At 41.3% G+C, this 20792-nt stretch overlaps 1 protein-coding gene across 1 annotated transcript in view; it reads left to right on the forward strand.

Moving 5' to 3' along the window:
- Positions 1 to 20792, forward strand: part of SLC24A3 (solute carrier family 24 member 3) — a 271916-nt gene that overhangs the window by 177983 nt on the left and 73141 nt on the right. The window contains exon 4 of the mRNA XM_069954804.1: positions 17646 to 17720. Within this exon, the coding sequence (XP_069810905.1) occupies positions 17646 to 17720 (75 nt within the window). The remainder of the gene's footprint in view (positions 1 to 17645; positions 17721 to 20792) is intronic.

The raw sequence follows: 20792 nt of genomic DNA on the forward strand, positions 1-20792 counted from the left end.
AGTTTAAAAGATGTTTTTTAGGACAATAACTGCATCACCTGCCGAACAGACCCCAGATCTTGGATTAAAAGCAGCTATCCAAAGATACAAGCAGTTTGGGGGGGTCAGATTGTGGGTACAGAGTCGTTTTAATGCTATGTTCATGCGCTGCCGTGAACTGCCATTGTTTAACGCTACCTACAGCCAGAATTAATGATCATGATCATTCATTCCATCCCAAAGTAGTGTTAAGCGATGGCCGTTCATGGCAGAATGGTCGTTGTTAGTACATAGTGAGAACATACCCTCAAAAGGAATATCCGTGCTTATGAAATCATGGTCACTTTCTTCCAAAAACAGCACTGTCCACCGTTGTCCACCATTTGAGTGTGATTTTTCATCTCAGGTCCATTGAAAAGAATGGAGCTTAATTGTAATACCAAATACCATACACAGCCTGGAGGACAGGAGTGTTGCTGTGTCTTCTAATCCTGGAAAATCCCTTTAAGGGGTTAAACACTGACTTTCAGAGAAGCTGCTTCCCATAGGTGGCACTAGGGAGCCAGCTCTTTTCCTTCTGGAGGAAAGCTACTTTGCATGATTAACCAAATGGATCTTGTTTATTTTTAGAACCTGAGCTCTAACTGGTTAATGCAAATATATTTTCAGGGTCCTGTTCAGCTATTGTTCCTGTTGAAGTCTATCATTTATTGCAGAGAAAATATAGGGTTAGTTAATTATGTATCACTCGCTATTCATTACCTACCTGGACTGCAGAGTGAGCATCAGGATGCTGCTGGTAAGTTGGCAGCGGCATACAAAGCCTTTGTTTCACTAATGCCTTCGAATTTGCTAACCTTCCTTGAATGTGACCTAAATATAGCAAATCTATTTCTGCATAAGCCATTATATGATCTCTCGTGCCCTCCTCAGCAGTATTTTGACAAACAAATCAATCAATGGTTTTCGTTTGCAAGGTGCCCTTAAAGGAGTCACAGATCCATGAATTTGCCATTTGCGTCCTCCTCGGCTCAGCTGATCACATGCACAATTAATGCCGGATTCTTATTGTATCTTATTTTAGTTGTTTGAAGTTGAATTCTGCAAATTCTGTTCCCATCCCTATTGTTGTGTGTGTCCTTCATACAGTAAATCAAAGAAGCATTAAGCAGTTTAATAGCAAGAAAGGAACTCAATGAAAATTCTCTACAATATATACATTGACTGAGACGACTGCTTCAAATGTTCCGTATAAAGGAATAGAGCAATATTGATGGCCTCTTGGATTAAAATACTGGATTCCTTTGTTTGCCACAAAATAGACTCTTTATTATTGTCTCCTTGATTCTTGGAATGGGATGCAATCCGGTAAATTAATTGTATGACAGACTTTTAACCTTTGCAGGAAAGGTTAGAACTGCCACAGTCTTTACATATTGCTTGTTCTTGTCCTATACAATGTACTCCATACAATATTCATATTGCAACCTACCTTAAAATAAAAGATTACATACCGGTATGTCTGTGTTCACATCTGTATTGGTGGTGTATTGTTTAGCTCTAGAGATGAGCGAACCTGGAGCATGCTCGAGTCCATCCGAACCCAAACTTTCGGCATGTGATGACCGGTGGCTGCTGAACTTGGATAAAGCCCTAAGGCTATGTGGAAAACATGGATATAGTCATTGGCTGTATCCATGTCTTCCAGACAACCTTAGAGCTTTATCCAAGTTCAGCAGCCCCAGCTAATCAAATGCCGAACGATCGGGTTCGGATCAACTCAAACCCAAACCCGGTTCGCTCATCTCTATTTATCTCCTTTTTTTTCTATCAAAATAAAAGAAACCGTGACAGAATCACATCAGTCCAAACAAATGACAAAATCATTCCATCTTCAGTGCACTTTTGGATGTGTGTCCACAAACAAGGTCGCTACTTCTTGTATCCAGGTCCACACAACAATCATTTCTGGACACTCAATTGAGTTTTCCAATGTGTTTCTGTACTTTGCCAATATTCTGGTTGAATGTGTAAAAAGTCTTAGTTATTTATACACAAATCACCCAAGTGGAGAGGGAGATGACCCAAGAGGTGGGTCCTTACACGTCATCTGCCTCCCGCAGAGTGACTCTGCAGCTGATAGGTCTGCTTGGAGTGTGAATGCAGTAACACACAGAAAAGGAGTCTGACGTGCACTTGGGTGATATAAATGTGTGTATAAATAACTAAGACTTTTTATACTCTCATCCAGAATATTTGTAAAATACAGAAACTCGTTTGAAAATGTATGAGTGTCCAAAAATTATGGTTGTGGATATCTGACAGAGCGCAATGGGGTCAGCTAAGTACCATTGGGCAACATTAAACAATATTGTACAACAGAATCCAACACTCCATTATTTAAAGGGGAACTATCAGCAGATTAGACAAATCTAATCTGGTCCTGTGCTGTTAGTCGGAGTAATCTTCATTCAAGAATACCGTTAGGAGCACTGCCACATCATCGACCCACTCCTTCTAATGATAATGATCAGGGGGAGGGCCGGATGACGGAGCAGTGCTCCTAACAGTGCACCGGAGCAAAGATTACTCCGACTAACAGCATGGGACCAGTGCCGGGGAGGAAGGTAAGACATACTTTCCTCCTCAGCGTCCCAGATTTGTCTAACCTGCTGATAGTTCCCCTTTAATTTTTCAACAAGATGCAGGGCTCGGCCTATAACTAGCCTAAAATAGATTCAAAATAATTATGTAAAAGAAAAGTATATAAAATATTTTTGGAATGTTTAAATTTACCAAAATTTACTATGATGTATTTCCCCTCTTCATTTGTCTTCTATTAGTAAAAACTTTCACGTGATTAAGATCAAGGGAACATGAATAAACCTATGCCATAGTTATGTGTAAGGGCCCTTTAACAAAAAGTCCAAAGCAGGTACTACTAAAAACACATTTCGGGGTACAGGGGAACCCTCTCTTAAATCAGGGAGGCATGTCTTCCTGACTTGAGAAAGGGGTCTCCTGTACCCCGAAATGTGTTGTCCCTTGAGAAATAAATGTGTTTTAAGTAGTGCCTGCTTTGGACTTAGTGCTATATTTACTGTCGTCCAGGGCCTGTCAAGGTTTCATCTACATCCACCCCTGCCAACTGCGGAGACTCGACACCCCACCACTCTGCATCTCTTGTTGGACCCAGTGTCTCAGGATCCCAGCAACCTAGAAACCTCTGGCTGCTCCGACCTCCATCATTCTCTTCACTGAGAGGTTTTAGATGTTGTGCTCTGAGTACAACATCATAAGGGGAGCAATTCCAATGGCCTTTGTTTTCACCACCGTTCCTGGATTTCACCCTATGGCGCCTGCATATATCTGTTAGCTTTCCACTACATGGTAAAAGGACCTTAACCTTGACCTAAAGAGAATCAGCCATTGATTGGTTACCTCTACATAAAATATTGGCACATTCTGCGCCCTCTAGTTGTCCAGAAAAGATGGAAACATTCCCTGGAGACCTAAGACTGTCAGCCTGGACTTTTCAAGGAAAATTAAGCAGTTTTAAAGTGGCACCAATGTATACAGACTAAACTAATCAATGGCCCAGTATTTATTTATTTACTTATTTATTTAGGGTATAAACACACACACCGTATAAGCAGCGTATTTACGCAGCAAATACGCAACAAATACGCAACAAATACGCAGCAGATTAGATCTAAATAACTGAACACAGCATCAAATCTGCACCATCAAATCTGCTGCAGATCTGCTGCGTATTTGCTGTGTATCTGCTGCGTATACGGTGTATGTGTTTGTACCCTTAATGATATGCAAACTTTGTGCCTCCTTTCAGAACAAAAAACATAACTCTGGCTGTTTTTAACTACAACTAGGGAAATATTGGCAGAATAATGAAGACAGATGTATTATTGAGTTCAAGGGAAACTGTGTACATCTTTATATAGTAAGCTCCCCCTACTGTTGGATTGGCCACAGCCATCAAGAATCTTACTATTCAACCTTTAACCCCTTAAGGTCAAAGCCAATTTTCGTTTTTGCGCTTTTGCTTATTCCATTTTAAGTTTAAAAGTCAACAGCGCTTGCATTTTTTCACCTAGAGACGTATATGAGCGCTTATTTTTTGCGAAACCAATTGTACTTTGTAATGACAGGCATTATTTTTCCATAACATATGCTGTGAAACCGGAAAAAAATCATTTGCGCTGTCAAATTGAAAAAAAAACTAATTTGTTTTGATTTCGGGGAGTTTTGCATTTACGCCGTTCGTCCCATGGTAAAACTTACTTGTTATGCATGTTCCTCAAGTCGTTACGATTACTATGATATATAACATGTATAACTTATATTGTATCGGATGGCCTGTAAAAAATTCTAACCGTTGTTAACAAATATACGTTCCTTAAAATCGCTCCATTCCCAGGCTTATAGCGCTTTTATCCTTTGGTCTATGGGGCTGTGTGAGGTGTAATTTTTTGCGCCATGATGCGTTCTTTCTATCGGTACCTTGATTGCGTATATACGACTTTTTGATCACTTTTTATTAAATTTTTTCTGGATTTGATGTGACCAAAAATGCGCAATTTTGCACTTTGGAATTTTTTTGCGCTGACGCCGTTTACCGTGCGAGATCAGGAATGTGATTAATTAATAGTTCGGGCGATTACGTGTGCGGCGATACTAAATATGTTTATTTATTTATTTATTTATTAATTTATATTTATAAAATGGGAAAAGGGGGGGGATTTGGACTTTTATTAGGGGAGGGGATTTTTTATTAATAAAAACACTTTTTTACTTTTTTTTTTACTGTAACTAGAAGCCCCCCTGGGGGACTTGTATATAGACAGCACTGATCTCTCATAGAGATCAATGCTGTGTATATACACAGCAAAGATAGATTAGATCGGTCATAGATTACTATGGCCTGCTGCAGGCCATAGCAATCTATTGCCGAGCCGGGATCAGCATCATTCCGACGCTGAGGCCCTGCACGGGCAGAAGAACGGATCTCCCCCCCGTGATCGCATCGGAGATCCGACCCACTAGACACCAGGGATAGTGTGTATAAAGCACTTCAATGCAGCTGTCAGGTTTGACAGCTGCATTGAAGTGCTTAATTAGCCGGCGCGGCAACGGGACCCGCGCCGGCTAACAGAGCCACTGCCCGGCTGCACGTGTCAGCCGGGATCAGCGCCGTTCAGAGCGGGGTCCCGGCGGGACCCCGCTCTGAACACCCCCCGCGGCACCATGACGTATCAGATACGTCATGGGTCGCTAAGGGGTTAAAGATGGTCAGAACTCTGGTTTGCCTTGTTGACTCTGTTTATTGCCTAGTTACTGGTTTGACCCTAGCTTGCTTACTATCCGCCATTGTGTATTTTTGTAATTGTCTCTGTATTGTCTCATATTTGTCTCGTGTTCTGTTACACCTAATTCACTATAGGGAACATGTCCAAGTTGTTCTATGTCACTTAGGATACATTGAGACAAGTAGGCAGGGACAGTGGGCATGGGACAATGTTGGGGTTGCACTTTTCTCTGCCTTCTGTGTGTACTCTGACCAGTAAAATTAAAATCTGTGGTCAATGTGGAGTCCAGCTCTTTTCCAGATTTTGCTATAAGGCCCTATGGTTGCTAATTATTTCCCTATTAATAATCTTTGGTTGATTTGCTTTTGCTGACAGTACTCCTTTGGTATCAACAGTTGTCATGTGTCATACTGAAGGTTGCTGCATGAAGTTGGGCCTTAAAGGGGTACTTCAGCTCTGATAAAAAAAAAAAAAAAACAATCAATCATAAACATAGTTTTTACGCTTACTATCCCTTCTGAGTCTGTCTCTATTTGAATTTCCAACTGTTTTTAGGTCTCTGAAGCTCCAGTTGGTGTCTTCATTTTTTCATCACTTCCTGCTTTTGGCTTTCCCATGATGCACTTTGTCTCCTGTGATGTCTAACTGACTCTGTAAAACTGTTAGATGGTTTACATCTTCTTCAGCCAATCAGAGCTGAGCAACCTGAGTCATGTGACAAAGGGAGGCTGGCTTAACAGGGCTTAGACCCGCCTCCCTCTTGATGATGTAATTGTCACAAAATGACTTCCTGGGGTCAACAGTCATTAGGTAAGAATAAGTTTACTTCACTTCTTGATGGGGGATTGAGGTGGGAAAAGATAGGGAAGGGGGCAGATAGGTGATTGAAGCATATTACAAAATATATGTGTTTCAATGACTGAGAAAAAGCTTTTAGCTGGAGTACCCCTTTAAGGTCGAAAACACACACGGCATTTTTATTTTTGAAAACTGCCATTGCAATTTTTGTGCCAAAACCAGAAGTGGATCCTACAGAAAAGAGAAGTACAAGAACTTCCTTTAAATTTTCCATCCCATTTGAATCCACTTCCAGCTTTGGCACAGAGCTAATGGATGGGGGCTGTCTACATGACCACCTCTTCATGAGCATCCTGTAGTCTATAATTGACTTATTTTTTATCATTTGAAGTATACAAAAAAAGGTGTTATATAGAAGAAAAGGAAGAATATTTTACTATGAACAGGACTACCACCATCCTCTATTTTGATGTGCAAAGACAATTTCGCAGATCCTTTGATGCAAGGCCTTTTTGCACTCATCAAACAACAATATCCCAGGGAGATGAGGCAGAATGAAAGATGTTAAAAATACATCAGATTTTATTCAGTATGCTGATTAAGCTATTTTCTATCTGTCAAAGGAGAGTGAAGCCCCAGCGGATAAAAAATATGTAATACCATCCTGTAAATGACCGATCTTGGTGTTGTGGATCAAAGTCTCTGCTCTAAAACTGATGGAAAATACGTTATCAAAGGAAAATATAATTTTCCTTGGTGTATACACATACATCAAGCCATTTTTTGTTGTCAGTAAAACAAACTGTAATGGATAAATATCTTCTAGGCTGCTTACTGTCAGGCTAAGCTGGAGAAACGAATGGAATAATATTACGGCACAGCCAGTAAGGCATGTCCTATAGATAGAAAGATGATGGGAAAAAGATAAAAATATTAACATGAAATAAAATTCTAATTGAAGGTTGAGGTAAATGTTTGGCAAACAAAAAATTACAAAAACAAATAGAATGTGGGGCTTAAAAATTAATCGGCGTTCGGAGTGCCATGGCGAAACGCCAATGACAGGGTATCCTGCACCTATGACTCCCAGCGATCAGCTATGATCTGTGAGATGATCTAGCAGGAAGTGTTCATGGGGTTGTCTTATTTTGCACAGCGTGTTTTTTGACTGAAAAAAAAATTTCCTGCCTATTTGGCATTTTCCGATTTTAGTGTGATTTACTTACTATTGACATTTTTATCTCTGGCCTTTTATCCCCTGTTGTTGTTTCTTTCTTTTTGGCAGTAGTCATGTGATTCTTTTATCATGTGACTCCAAGATTTTTAATGAAGAATCAGAAAAAAATGCCAATATGCATTTTCGCCATTGACTCTCTGCTAATATCTGTCCACACAGCTTTTAACTCCATACGCCAATTTTGGCATTTTTATTGGTGATTTTTATTTTTTGAAAAACACCTAGACCAGCCTAATCAGCTTATTGGTGTTAAGATTACCTGTAACTGCTCATTTGCCTCTTGGATTTGCTGAATCAAATAAGGCTCATGGAACCGAATTTCCTCAATTTTTCCGCTCTTGATCTTGGCTGCTTGGTTCCCACTTTCTATATATATGTCATCATCATTGATGTCAGATACATGGGCATGCTAAAGTTGTATTTTTCACAGCATACAGTATGCGCATGGGCAAAGAGAAACAGGGCAGCTAATGTCGTCACTATGCTATGTAACCCAATCCATAAACATTACAAATAAGTTGTTATATTGCAACTCCTTGAGTCCCAGTGTCTCGGTTTCGCACTGATCTACTAACATCACAGGCATCCCATTCACATCCAGCCAGGACATTGTTAACCAGGGAGTGTCCTAGGGGGTTAACGTCTACTGGACAGCCCCACACTGTGCAATTGTTCTCTAGGTTAAAGGCCCTTATAAACTGAACAATTATTGGTCTTACTTGGCCCGACCATTCAGGCCAATAATCGTTGAGTGTAATAGCACATGTTGAAAGGCGACAATTAGCTGACATGCACAATATCTGGGAACTGGGGAATGGGGGGAAAGCGAGAGCAGATCTGACAGGTAAACTTTCTAGAGGTGTAATAGGACCTTAATGCCAAGGATTAGTAGAGCCCGCTACAAATAGCTGCTGACCCTCACACACTAACACCAGTGCTGCTTCCCTACAGGGTCACTATATATTCTATTAGCTACTAGGTGTACTGGGTGGAAAATGTTGTTACCTTGTATATGTACTGTTGGGTCCTTAAGGCAGTTATCCAAGTTAATTAGTGGAGGTCCAAACCCTGGGACCCCCACTATTTCTGAGAACAGTGATGATCTTGCCCTGAGTTAATTATTCAATTGTGCGCATGTTTGACCACCACCGATATATCCCTTACAAGCTATCCAGATACTATTAAATGCTAAACGTTCCCTCCATTATAAATATAGTGGTGACTGAGTGTGCATACTACTGCTCCATTTACTCAGGGGACAATTGACCTCCATTCTTATTATTAGTTGGGGTTTTAGCCATCGGACCCCCCCACCGATCAGCTAACATTTGATCTTGGGATAACCCCTTTAAGTTTCTTGGAAAACGTAGTGTATCTGTTCTGACATACCTCATAATTGGAGATTGAGATTGAAATGAAGTGGCAGACACCATTAGCACCAGGTAGCTATAAAAAAAATTTTTTAAATATTGTGATTAACATATCTTTATATTATCTCTACATACATGTTTTATTGTGAGCTCTCCGCTTATGGATAACCTGTTTCACTTTCATTGCAGCGCCACTACAGGACAAATGAAGCATTACTCCGTTTTCAATAAAATGAGTGAGCTGTATATGTAATGCATACTGTTTTCATTGTAATGGCAGGAGTTTTCAGTGAAGACGTAGATGGCTTATTACTATGTAAAGTTATTAATGTCAGATTGGTGGGGGTCTGACTGCTTTGACCCTGATCATTAAAATGAATTAGTAGCAGTTCTAGAAAAGCCCTGTACCACCTCCTGTCTTGTAAGTTGACACCCTGCTGCATTTTATCGACCCGTCATAGTCGATACACGTTGTGGCCACCAAAAAGTAAGACAAGTGGGGCCAAATCAATACTTCATAGAGCGCTTCTCTTTGTTCTAGTGTTTGTCAGGGGTCACTGCATGCTAAGCACTGTAGTCAAATCGATCAGACATTGATGGCAAATTTTATTCGTATGCCATTAGTATTTATGGTGAGAAAATCCCTTTAAGGATGCAGCTGTAATTCAGAAAATCACGGCCATGTCTGTAGTACACGACTGACTTCAGAAATCAGATGTAGACTAGACTGCCCATAATGCTTGAAGTTGGGTCCATAACAGCATTAGTCTACAATCTGTCAGCTGCACAACTCATAAAAAATGATAGTCTATTTTTGGTTGGAGTTAGTGATCGCCATGATTAGTAGAGCAAGGATTCATCCACTATCTGCTCAATGCTGATAACACCAGATCTGTATTCCTAAGTGCAGGTTCATTTTTCATTCTGGCAGAAAAAAGTAGCTATATAACTCAAACAAATAAGTGCGCGAAGACTGAATGACAGAAAAAATACTGCACTCCGTCAAATACAAGCTAAAGAGTGGAAATCGACAAGGGACTGTAGATTCAGACGTCAAAACAGTAAGGTTAGCAATATGTAGACATCTGCTCCTCAGCTACAGCTGGTGACTCAGATTATCAAAGCGGATGGCGTCCCCGAGCAGCTCATATTTGTGGTATTTTCAGCACTGTGTTTCGCTGGCGATAATTCTGTGGAGATCTTTTCAATTCCTGTTACAGTGTTAAGCGTAAACAGGACAATTTTTTGCTGGCACGTCAAACATGTAATTGTTTTATATTGAAATTCCCCCGAGTTTCGGCATGTTCACATCAGATTAGTTTAGTTGGCTGGAATTTTAGACGGATTATTTATAGTTTTTCGTATTTTATTCTGAGTTTATTGTTTTTAGTTTGATGGAGAATCCCATTAACAATGAGAACATCTGGATTTGACATTGATATGTGTAACCTTTGAACCCATGATAAGCCACTTAAGACACTTAAATTGCTTTTAGAGGGGAGGATTCACTGGGATATAAGCATAACTTACCAGGATTTCCCTGTATAAATGGGTATGAAATGGGCATTTGGACTTCATAAAACTGGATCCCCTGCTGGGAACCACCTTCTATAAACTAGGACATAGAATCACCTCTCCCACTAGTGTTCTAGGCATGTTCTGTGACCTGTGCAGGCAGGGGGAGGTAAGCTGTAACTCAGTTATTGTGAATGGCCTGATCTGTCTATACACTTGTCTTACTCTCACTGTAATCCTGTCTGTTGTGATAAAATGAAGACTACAGATAAGGGTCCTATTACACGGGATGATTATCGCTATTTTTATCGTTGATCGTTTGCAAATTGTTCACATGTAATAAGACGTCATTTGGTCATTCACAGTACAGACGAACGCAGTAGTAATGACAAGATGACAAGAATGATCATAAGTAATGATCAGCGTTTCATGTAATTGGGTGAACGATTTTAGGTCGTTCACCATAGCGGCCGTTTGAAAACATTTATCGTTAAGCGTTGATCGTCAAAAATCGCTGGAATAGTACCTTAAGTTTCCTTACACAACAAGATGTACCAGCTACGTTGAACTTTTACGTTTAGTGGCCAGAATGAAAAGTGCACGATTTTAGATAAATGTTTTATATACTGTAGATAGTAAAATTGGAAATTAGAAAAAAAAATACACTAAAAATTCTTTAAAAGTTATGTTCAGCATAAGAACTTAATTTATTCAGTTCAGGACAAGGCTAGTTTCCATGTTCATTCCCTATTTACATTTTTGAGTCAAGGTTGAGAAAAAATGGATTCAGAAAGTGTTTTTGAGGTGAAGGCAGCGGGAGGTGGTCAAGGTCTGAAAGGTCAAAGTTTAAAAGACAGGTTAGAATCAAATTTAATTTTCTCTATAAATGGCGCTGTTATAATATTAACTTTAGTTACAGGAGAGGTTCCTAACATTCACTGGGTGTTGATCTCAGGGGTGCAGCTAGGATTCATGGGGGCCCATAGCAAAAAACTTTACACATCCCCCCTTCCAGTTTTATGCTTTGGAGCTCCTTTGTCCCACCTCCGGTGCACAAGTGCCCTCACTCATGCCTCGAGGAGCTGGGACAGAAAGCAATGCTGCCTCCAACCACAAGAGAGACTGGCAGGACAGGAAGCCAATGGCTGCTTGCTCTGTCAGTTAGGGCACCTCTGTGAGCATCCATCACGAACATTTATTGTTAAAGGGCCAGATGTCAGTCTGGGCCTGCAGGCCCCCTATCAGTTGCATGGTCTGCCTTCATTGTAGCTACATCACTGTCTCCTCTATTAATTTCTTATGCCTTACTGTCTAGGGGTGGTCTAAAAGAAGACACAGACAGACATATACTCTAATATACATAGACATGCTCTGTTTCACATTCCCAAGTGTAACTGCACTACCAAAGTGTAAAATATGGAAGAGATGGTTTACAATGGATGTCCCAGTGTGCATATATCTTGTATTCTCTTTTTCTGTGTCTGTGTCTTGTCCCTGGCTCAATCAACTGGAAATGCATTCAGCTTTCGAAACAGCTGCAAACAGGATATCACATTAAATTTCATCCGAGTGGCTGCATTAGAATCATAAAATCATCTCACTACATTGTAAACGATAAATAATTAAAGTGCTGGGGAAAAAAAAGATGAACAAGATGGTGGTAATTCCCAGGAGCGTTGTACAATGTATATCATTCAGTCAGAGGGTAGTGTAATACAGAGATATTCATGACATTAGTACAAGACCATTGAAGTTAGTTAATGAAGGCTAAATAAATAAACTACTTCCTCTAGTAATACCCTAGTACCTAAATAATTGAGGTGGAGACTATGGAAATCTATGAAATGGGAAAAAATGTTACTTCAAAGCATTATTGTCATTTCAAATTCAGTGCAAATTAACATTTTAATTCTGAGACCCCCTTCCATTGTTGGATATAGCCAGGTGAACCATAGACTTAAGCCCCTATTACACGGGGCAATTCAGAGGAGCAAACGAGCGCCGACCTTCCAGATCAGTGCTCACGTCTCGTTCCCCGCTCGCTGGCAGCGCCATTACACGCGTCGGCAGCGAGCGGGTATGAGAAGGGGGGCTGCCCATAGAACATAGCAGCAGTCTGCTGCCGCCGCTCCTGTTGTGCGGACCAACGACAGCATATTGCTGCTATCGGGATTGTTGAGCTTTCAACATGTTAAAAGACAACGATCAGCCGACATTGTACCTTCTATTACACTTGATGATTATCGTCCATAATCGCCAATGTCGGCCGGATACGGCCGATAACCGCTTTGTGTAATAGGGGCCTAACCCTGTCTCCCGCACTCAGTCAAATCAAATGCCTTGCAAGAGAGTGAAGCACACAACCACGCACTTCACTCAGCTAGATATAATGATCTCAGCACTGAGATACCAACTAATTTAAACTTTTGACATGTCTATGCAACATGTACAAAAATGTATTCAAATGACAGTAACACTGTTAGCTAAAAATGCTTCATCTACAGCCTGTCTAATCTGCCCTCCATGCATTCTCTCCCCAGTCTCCACATTAATTTCTGTTGTGTGTAGTCTCATTCTCCTCCCCGCTGAAATATCTAAAACTGAGAGAAGGGAGAGGGAGCAGAAAGGGCTTAAGCAAGAAGTTTTGCCATTTTTATAAGCCGGCAGCCGGCAGGAGGGATTTTGATAACAAGTACGAACTTACCTCTCCCCGTGCCTGCAGTGAGCTGCATCACTGGCCTCAGGACCTCCGCCGGGCTCATGGATCTACGGCGCTGCACAAGTCTTGACCTGGTTGATGGACTGGCCACTCAACCAGTCAATGACTGGGGTGAGATGCTGCTCCAGTCACTGATTGGCTGAGAGGCCAGTCCATCAGCCAGGACAGGCCTTTTCCCCTCAAGTCGTGGGGTCATCACAACTCTGGAGAAAATGGTCCCATTTGTACTTTCGTTCATTATCAGACTTCCCCCTGCCAGATGCTGGATTTTAAAAATGGCTGGACTTGTCCTTTAATATTTTATTCAGAAAAAAAGTGAATAATAAAAACATTAGTGAAGCTGTGTCCATAGCCTTTACAGTTTTCTTAACATGTTTTCTAAAGAATATACAGGAAAACCTTGAATCATATGAATAACCAGATAATAATTATACAGAACTGCCAATCAACAGACATATAATTTAGGGCCAGCTAGGGCAATTTCCAGGCTCCAGTAACCAAAAAGCAACATAAAGTATTCGCCACCAATCAGTAGGAACCCCAGAAAAAGAATCAAGTGTATCCCCTACTACATCTAAGCCTTCTTAGTGATGACTCCAGTGACAATGTGACACCAGCCGTTAAAGTAAAACCTCAGATGGTGTGAATAACATTATTTCATTAGAGTAGAACCTGTAAATGGGTTAAATATACTGTCTAGACAGCAAATGAACAGTCAGTTCTTATCATCTTTCATATTATATTTTGAAAAGCAGGAAAAATAGGCAAGCCTAAGGCTCTAAGTAGCGATGTGTAAATTGTGATGGTTATATGACTAGGTCAAAGGATCTCCAAAATGGCAGGTCATATGATGTGCTTCTGGTGGGTACCTACCAAAAGTGCCCAAAAAAAACTATTGGTGAGCCAGTGACAGTAATGTGGGCACCCATGTGCATGCGGAGTGAAGGCTAGCCTGTCTGACTAATACCATAGAAGAGATACTGGAACACAAGCTGCCAAAAAGTTAGTGCTGGCCATATACAGTATGAAACATATCATGGAATTGCCATTGAACACCCAGGGCATAGCCACAGACCAGTCAAAGTGCCCGTGCCCATGCCTACAGTAGTTGTGTGTGAGCACCAGAACTGGACCATGGAGCAGTATGATGCTTTGGATAATTTTCTTCAGAAAAATCCTGGGTTGTGGAATTTATGTGAATGTCGCAAAACACATAGGGCCACATGTATCATCCGGCGGACGGATGATTTTTGGCGGAAAGTGCCGATTTGCGTATTATTTTATACGCAAATGGCCGATTTGCGAATAAAATAATCGCAAATCGGCACTTTCCGCCGAGTACGCCAGGGGGCGGAAAGTAGGCGGGAAGTGGGCGGAACGGAGGGCGCGGACTCAGAGTCTGCGCGATTTATCATCCGTTCCGCCCAAATGTACGCCGAAAACCTACTCCAGTCCTCAGCTGGCGTAGGTTTTCAGCGGTGCGCAACGGCGCGCACGGGATTTATGTAGAGGCAGTCCGCCTCTACATAAATCCCCGTACCGCCGGAGCTGCGGGGGCATTTTTAAGTCCGGCGTAAAAAACGCCGGACTTAATAAATGCCTCCCATACTGTCTACCAAAACCTTTATGACAACTGTGTTCCCTAATGTAAGTGGACCCTTCAAAAAAGATGATGCACACTGCAAAGATTAGGGTTTGAGTAAGATGACAAACAGTTCATGTTGTTAAAATGGCCTCCAAATTCTGTAGAACCCGTTCCGATTGAACGTATTAGGGATGTGCTGGAAAAACAAGTCTGACCAATGGAGGCCACCACTCTCAACGTACAGACTTAGATGGTCCCACACCTTAGCCACTTCCTTGTTCTTGTACACTACAACATTTTTCTGTATTTGCTTTATGTTTTGTACGTTATCGTACTCAGGCAAAGCCACAGTGTTCTATGTTTCGAGTCATTATTCGACTTTATCATCCAGATTTCATTTTCCTAATGTGGTGGAGGCTATGACCATTGAGAGCAGCGCAACATTAAGTTCTTCTGTAGCTAGAAGCATTGCAATTTAAAGTTATCACCCATGATATAGCCAGGTCATTTGGACAAGAGAGGGAGAGAAAAAAATAATTTTCAGTCACAGTGGAAAACAATCTTTACAGTCTTCCCGGAGGCAAAAAATACAGAGTTCTGAGGTGACAAGTGCATCGATGGATGATCTGCTCCTTTCTCTCTATCAGTGGTGGGTTAGAGAGCACACAAAGGTCCCAGCAGCATACTGTACTATAAAAAGACAAAAAAAGGCAGAACGGCATCATTGGATCCTCGGCAATGGGCGATTTTCATTGTGCATTCTTTCACTGATCATTTTCATGACATCTAAGGACACAAGGACATTAAACAGTTTCCAACACTTGCGGAATTTATCCCCTTTATACGCACAATACCTACAGAAAAGAGTATAAATCTTTCATATTTTCTGGAGATTCTGAACACAATAGTTTCCGAGTATAAAGACTGTTGGGAACCTTTCATGCGTGGACAATTGATTGTTTTCACTGCGAGAACTTACCACAGAGGTTTGTTTTTCACATTTTTTTAGTGTAACAAAGTTAACTTAAGGTCAAACATTTGATTTTCTGTCACATTCAGTGTAATTAGTATTATGCATCGGAGTCCCTTTATGTTCATTTGTCTCTTACAATCTTTGCGAATAAAGCTCAAATGGATAAAAACCAATCTAGTTTACAGGGTCACGGATTGTGTAAATTCAATATTAAATGTACTATGAAAACTTCTACAAATTTATAATAAACTTTGTGGTTTTATTCCTTACTTTTTTCCTTGGCCCACTGTTAGGCTATGTTCACACTGCGTATGTTTCCGGCCGTAGTGCGAACCGCGAATATACGCACGTAGTTTTGAGGTTGATGCGTTCGCTTGAAAGTATACAATATACGGCCGCACAATGCACACTACGTATGAGCTTACGGCCGGATCGTATACGGCGCCGTGAAAAATGAACAAGACCATTGTTTGAGGACGGAAATGTTCCAACTCACGGCCATGGATTTTCATGCGGTCCCATACGGAGTACTTATTTCAGCCAAATTGAACTTGATTTTTCGATCCAAAAGGTTCTGTGTGTTTTATTGGGCTGGGCGAAGATTTCCAAGTAAATGACCTGCTTCAGATCGCTTCGAAACAAGCTAGGGAAGCATAACTGTACTACGGCGTATGTTCGCGATTCGTACACATCCGGCCGCATGTCGATTTTTCCCACGCCCGTAGTTTCAGCCGTGTACGGCGACGTACGAAATGCGGCCGGACTCATACGCAGTGTGAACATAGCCTTAAGGTGTATGGGGCTCTCCCGACCCTATCTCCACTGAGATAGGGTCTCTTAACCCCTTCGTTTTGGGAGACATAAGATGCATCTAGAGCTCTCTGGTTGTGGTCTAACCCTCCTCTCCCCATAGAGAACACAAAAACACTCAACAGTGTTGAATGTTCATGTGTATAGGGAGGACAGGAAAGATAGCTGAACAATCATTCAGCCGACAGTTCTTGAAAGTCTATGGCCAGCTTTACTGAATGTGAAAATTCCTGTTTTATTCAGAGGTTAAAATGCTATAGGAATCCTTTATCCTAGTATCCTATCGGCAGTTCTGTGTTGGCAAAGACTTAAAGCAAATGGCAAAGCCTTAAAGCAAATGTACCACCAGGTACATCGCTATGCGTCGGCATGGGGATGCCAGTGGCACAGTGTTTTTTTTTAACTGCCACGCGGTTCCCGCACATGGTGCCAGTCTATTTCCAAGCACCAGCCCGGCACAAAGCACTGGGGGCAGGCCCGCTGGCCCCAGTGTGACAAAAACCCCTCGCCTATGTGACGTGTCTCCATTAGAACCGTTATTTATCCTTATTTTTACATTGTGTAAACATAGCCTTTGGGTGTGACTATCTTTAAAGGTCCGTTGAATTTTGTTGAAAAAATAGTGAAAGGATGGCCAAATAAAAATCCTAAAATAACGGTCATTTTTTACTAAATAATGTCTGCCAATAAATGAACAGTACTTTGACGGGCACTGCGAACAATGGCCATTAATCATTGTCTTCGATTAAAATCTTTGAAGACTAAAAATAACGACTGTTATTTTACTAAAAAAAGACTGTGTGTGAACATGGCCTTAAAATGCCAGGAACCATTACATTTTGTCTTCAGTATGTCCTCAGTATTTTGACCATGTGCAACACCAACAAAAAAACACCATGCAAAAACACTGAAAATGTGTGTGAATCCTGCCTTAATTTGAAGATAAACCTTAACGTGACCTTGGTACATAACTAGATCATCTTTCTAACGTCAATGCAGCATTTGCATTTATATTGTTATTTAGCATCTTATTTAATTCTCCTATCTGTTAACTGGAAATAACACTTGTTTCATGTCAAAAATGCCTTCATTCATTGAGCCTCAGCAGATGTTAAAGTTAAAGCTTAAAACTTATAAGAACACGTCAATGTCACTAGTCTGATATTTCAGGATATATACAGCCGACAGTAATTGTTTATAGATTTACGATTCTCTGTAACCAACAAATGATATATGACGGGAATTGTGTGAGCACTGGCAGATTTAGAGAGACTACTTATAATCATGTTCACTACCACCAAATTTATATCTGTCTTTTTATTATTTCCACAGGCGATGTACATGTTTTATGCCCTTGCGATTGTCTGTGATGACTTCTTTGTCCCTTCCTTGGAGAAAATTTGTGAAGTAAGTATGATTTTTATCAAGGTAAAAAAGAAATAATTATTTTTAACAGCTCTTAACTATTTAGCCATATGGGCCGGTAATAAGATCAGTAGTCCTGGTAGAATATAATCCAAGCATTATTTTAGATGCTGTGTAGTCAATGGCAGATCGTGTACTTTGGCACATAGACATAGCCATAATGGTTATAATGGTTCAGTTGGGACTTGAAGACACGAGGGACCTGCTTTGCTGATGTTATCATAGCTAGAGCAGTCCTCCAGCCCCAGGAGGGCACTGTCCTGACGCACACAGCAGTGGTAATAGTGGGGCATGCATAGATGTTGGTGTGATGGTAGTCCTTTCTTTCTCTTGGAGCACACCTGCATACAGTGTCCGTCTAGGAGTACCTTGGGGGTCCTAGCTGAAACATGGGTGCAGATGTAGCCAGGGCACCAAGAGTAGTAAAAATGCAGAAAATGAAGAGTGTAGTACAACAGATAACTTTACTTTGTTCAGCACTGAATCATCCATTTACTGTATATGGAGTCACAGTTATTTAACACGGTACAGCTCCAACATGAACAAGACAACAACTGATGGTACAGGCGGTAAAGAGTAAAAAGTGGTAATTCATGCAATGTAAGTGAGTGCCTTGAGCTAGTTCCTGATTTGTTAAAGGAGAACTCCAGGCAAATGTAAAAAAAAATCAGGTAGTGCAGGGGGTGGTAGGAACATAACAACCAAGAGTTACTTTCCCGTGTCAGTGCCCCCACACCTTCAGAACCACTGCACACTGTCAACCTCTGGTCTCCTGTTTCACTTGACTCCCTGTGTTGTCATGACCCAGCAGAAACTACTCGCTAAGCCGGTCAGTGACTGCAGAGATTTCCCACCTCCCTCACTGACTCACTCGCATTTCTGGGCCAAGTCCTGATGTCACAGAACAAGGAGATCCAGTGGACTGGTAGGGGACCGTGAATGGTGGCACTGTGGTTGCGTTTACCTTTATTGTTTTGTTCCCACCATCTCTTTTTACACAAAGAACCCTTTTTAGACATGAATGGCAAAGAGACCTATCATACTGGTTGGCTCATGGTGGCAGAAAAGGTCTACACCAGACCAGAGGTCCACTAAGGCCCCAGACTGCTATGAGGTCCTTAAAAATTCATTCTTTCAGACTAGAAGTGGTGTGATGCTGATCTTCATCTTTAAGGCCACAAAAGAAAGATGATCCTCAGGTCAGGACAAAGCTGGTACATATAGTGACTATAGTGGCACCTGGTAGAACAGCCCTGAGTAGGTCTTAGCAACAAACTCTTCAAAGTTTTCTCCTTCTCTCTTCTTTATTCTATAGTACTCAACTCCTCCGCTCCTCAACAAGGTTTAAATAAGGTTTACTTGGACTACTACTTCCCCCACCAGAAAGTTCTGAATATAAATTTACTTGAAACTTGAAATTAACTTGGTTGTCCGGGAAAAATGAACTCTTGGCCATGCTACCGTGGCTGTGGGGGACATGTCAGTAATGTATACTTACCTGTCCCGTTCCCCTGCCGCTGCCGGATCCCAGGCCTACTACTCTGCACCACTTCCTGTGTTTTCATAACATACGATGACATTGTGCTCCCTTCGGAAATGGCTGCCCAGCATAGACTCTATGGGAGCTCCACCTCATTGGATGTTCTGAAAACATAAGCAGCAGTGCAGAGCAAGCCGCCTTGCATCAGACAGCGGCGAGGGAACAGGACAGGTAAGTATATATTACCAACATGTCCGCCGCAGCCCCAGCAATCTGGCCAAATATTTATTTTTCAACCTTTTAAAGAAGCAGCATGTGCTTTCAAAAGCCGAGTTAACTCTGTGTCATCGATTTGCAACAATAACATAAAAACACAGTATAAAAGGTGATTACACATATGATTATGAAGAGTTAGATATCAGTGCTGTAGCAGATCAATTCAAGTAACTATTAACACTGACAGCACCGCCTTCAACCAATCTGGTACAAAAACATAACGTGGGATACTACCTTGTGCTTAGGCTACAGAAGAAGTAGTCTCCATCTTCACAGAGCCTTGTAAATTGTGTTTGCCTCCTAGGTTCCCTATGGTCACCATCTGACAGTCATTTATGTCATCTATATTCAGTAGACCCTAGTGCTAACCAGGGCTTCCATTGTTTGATTACGGGTATAAGTGTTTGCATGGGCCCCAAACAGTTATTTTTATTTCCTAGCATAAAGTATACAGCTTTACAAACAAGAACCACTTAGCAATTCAAATACCAGTCCCATAAACATCACCGTGAAAGTCTCGGAATTCCGGATTTAGACTTCTGGATGTGTGCCAGACGAGCACCAGTAACCCAGAGTATAATAAACAGGCTGCTGTGGAGTCACAAGTTATGTGTTAAAGTCTCCTCACTTTAGTGTCTTTCCAGTCCTGCATCTCCAGGCTCCTAAGCAGACTATAAAATACATGGAAAGAAGTGTCACAACAGAATCAGTCTTCCAGTACTTGTTCCTAGTCCTGTTATGATCCTGGCCTTTGTATCATCAGCATTAATTTCTTCCCCATCATTCCAGATCTATCTATTGGACATTTTACTTGAATCAGCCATTTGATATTTCTACATTATGCACATTTTAATGTCTATTCTTTGTAAAGAGGACCTGTGGTCTGGCCCCAAAAAATATTTTTGTATATCTCTTTATAGACTAGAGTGCCTGATTCTAAAGGTGGCCATAAACCTTCAATAACTGATGGCCGATCAATGACTCAGCCATCAGTTAGTTCTCCCATCCTCTTGCCTTTTTCCCCATATACGGGACCACTCGTGTTCTCTATGTGGAGGGGAGGGTTAAAGCGACTCTGTACCCACAGTCTGCCCCCCAAAGAACTTGTACCATCAGGTAGCTGCTTTTAATCCAAGATCTGTCCTGGGGTTCGTTCGGCAGGTGATGCAGTTATTGTCCTAAAAAAACCTTTTAGGGTGCCTTCACACCTACCGTATCGCAGCAGAAAATCCGCTGCGGATCCACAGCAGATCCGCAGCAGATTTAACTAAATGAATGAACACAGCATCAAATCCGCA

Source organism: Dendropsophus ebraccatus, chromosome 15, assembly GCF_027789765.1.
Source record: "Dendropsophus ebraccatus isolate aDenEbr1 chromosome 15, aDenEbr1.pat, whole genome shotgun sequence".
Classification (NCBI taxonomy): Eukaryota; Metazoa; Chordata; class Amphibia; order Anura; family Hylidae; genus Dendropsophus; species Dendropsophus ebraccatus.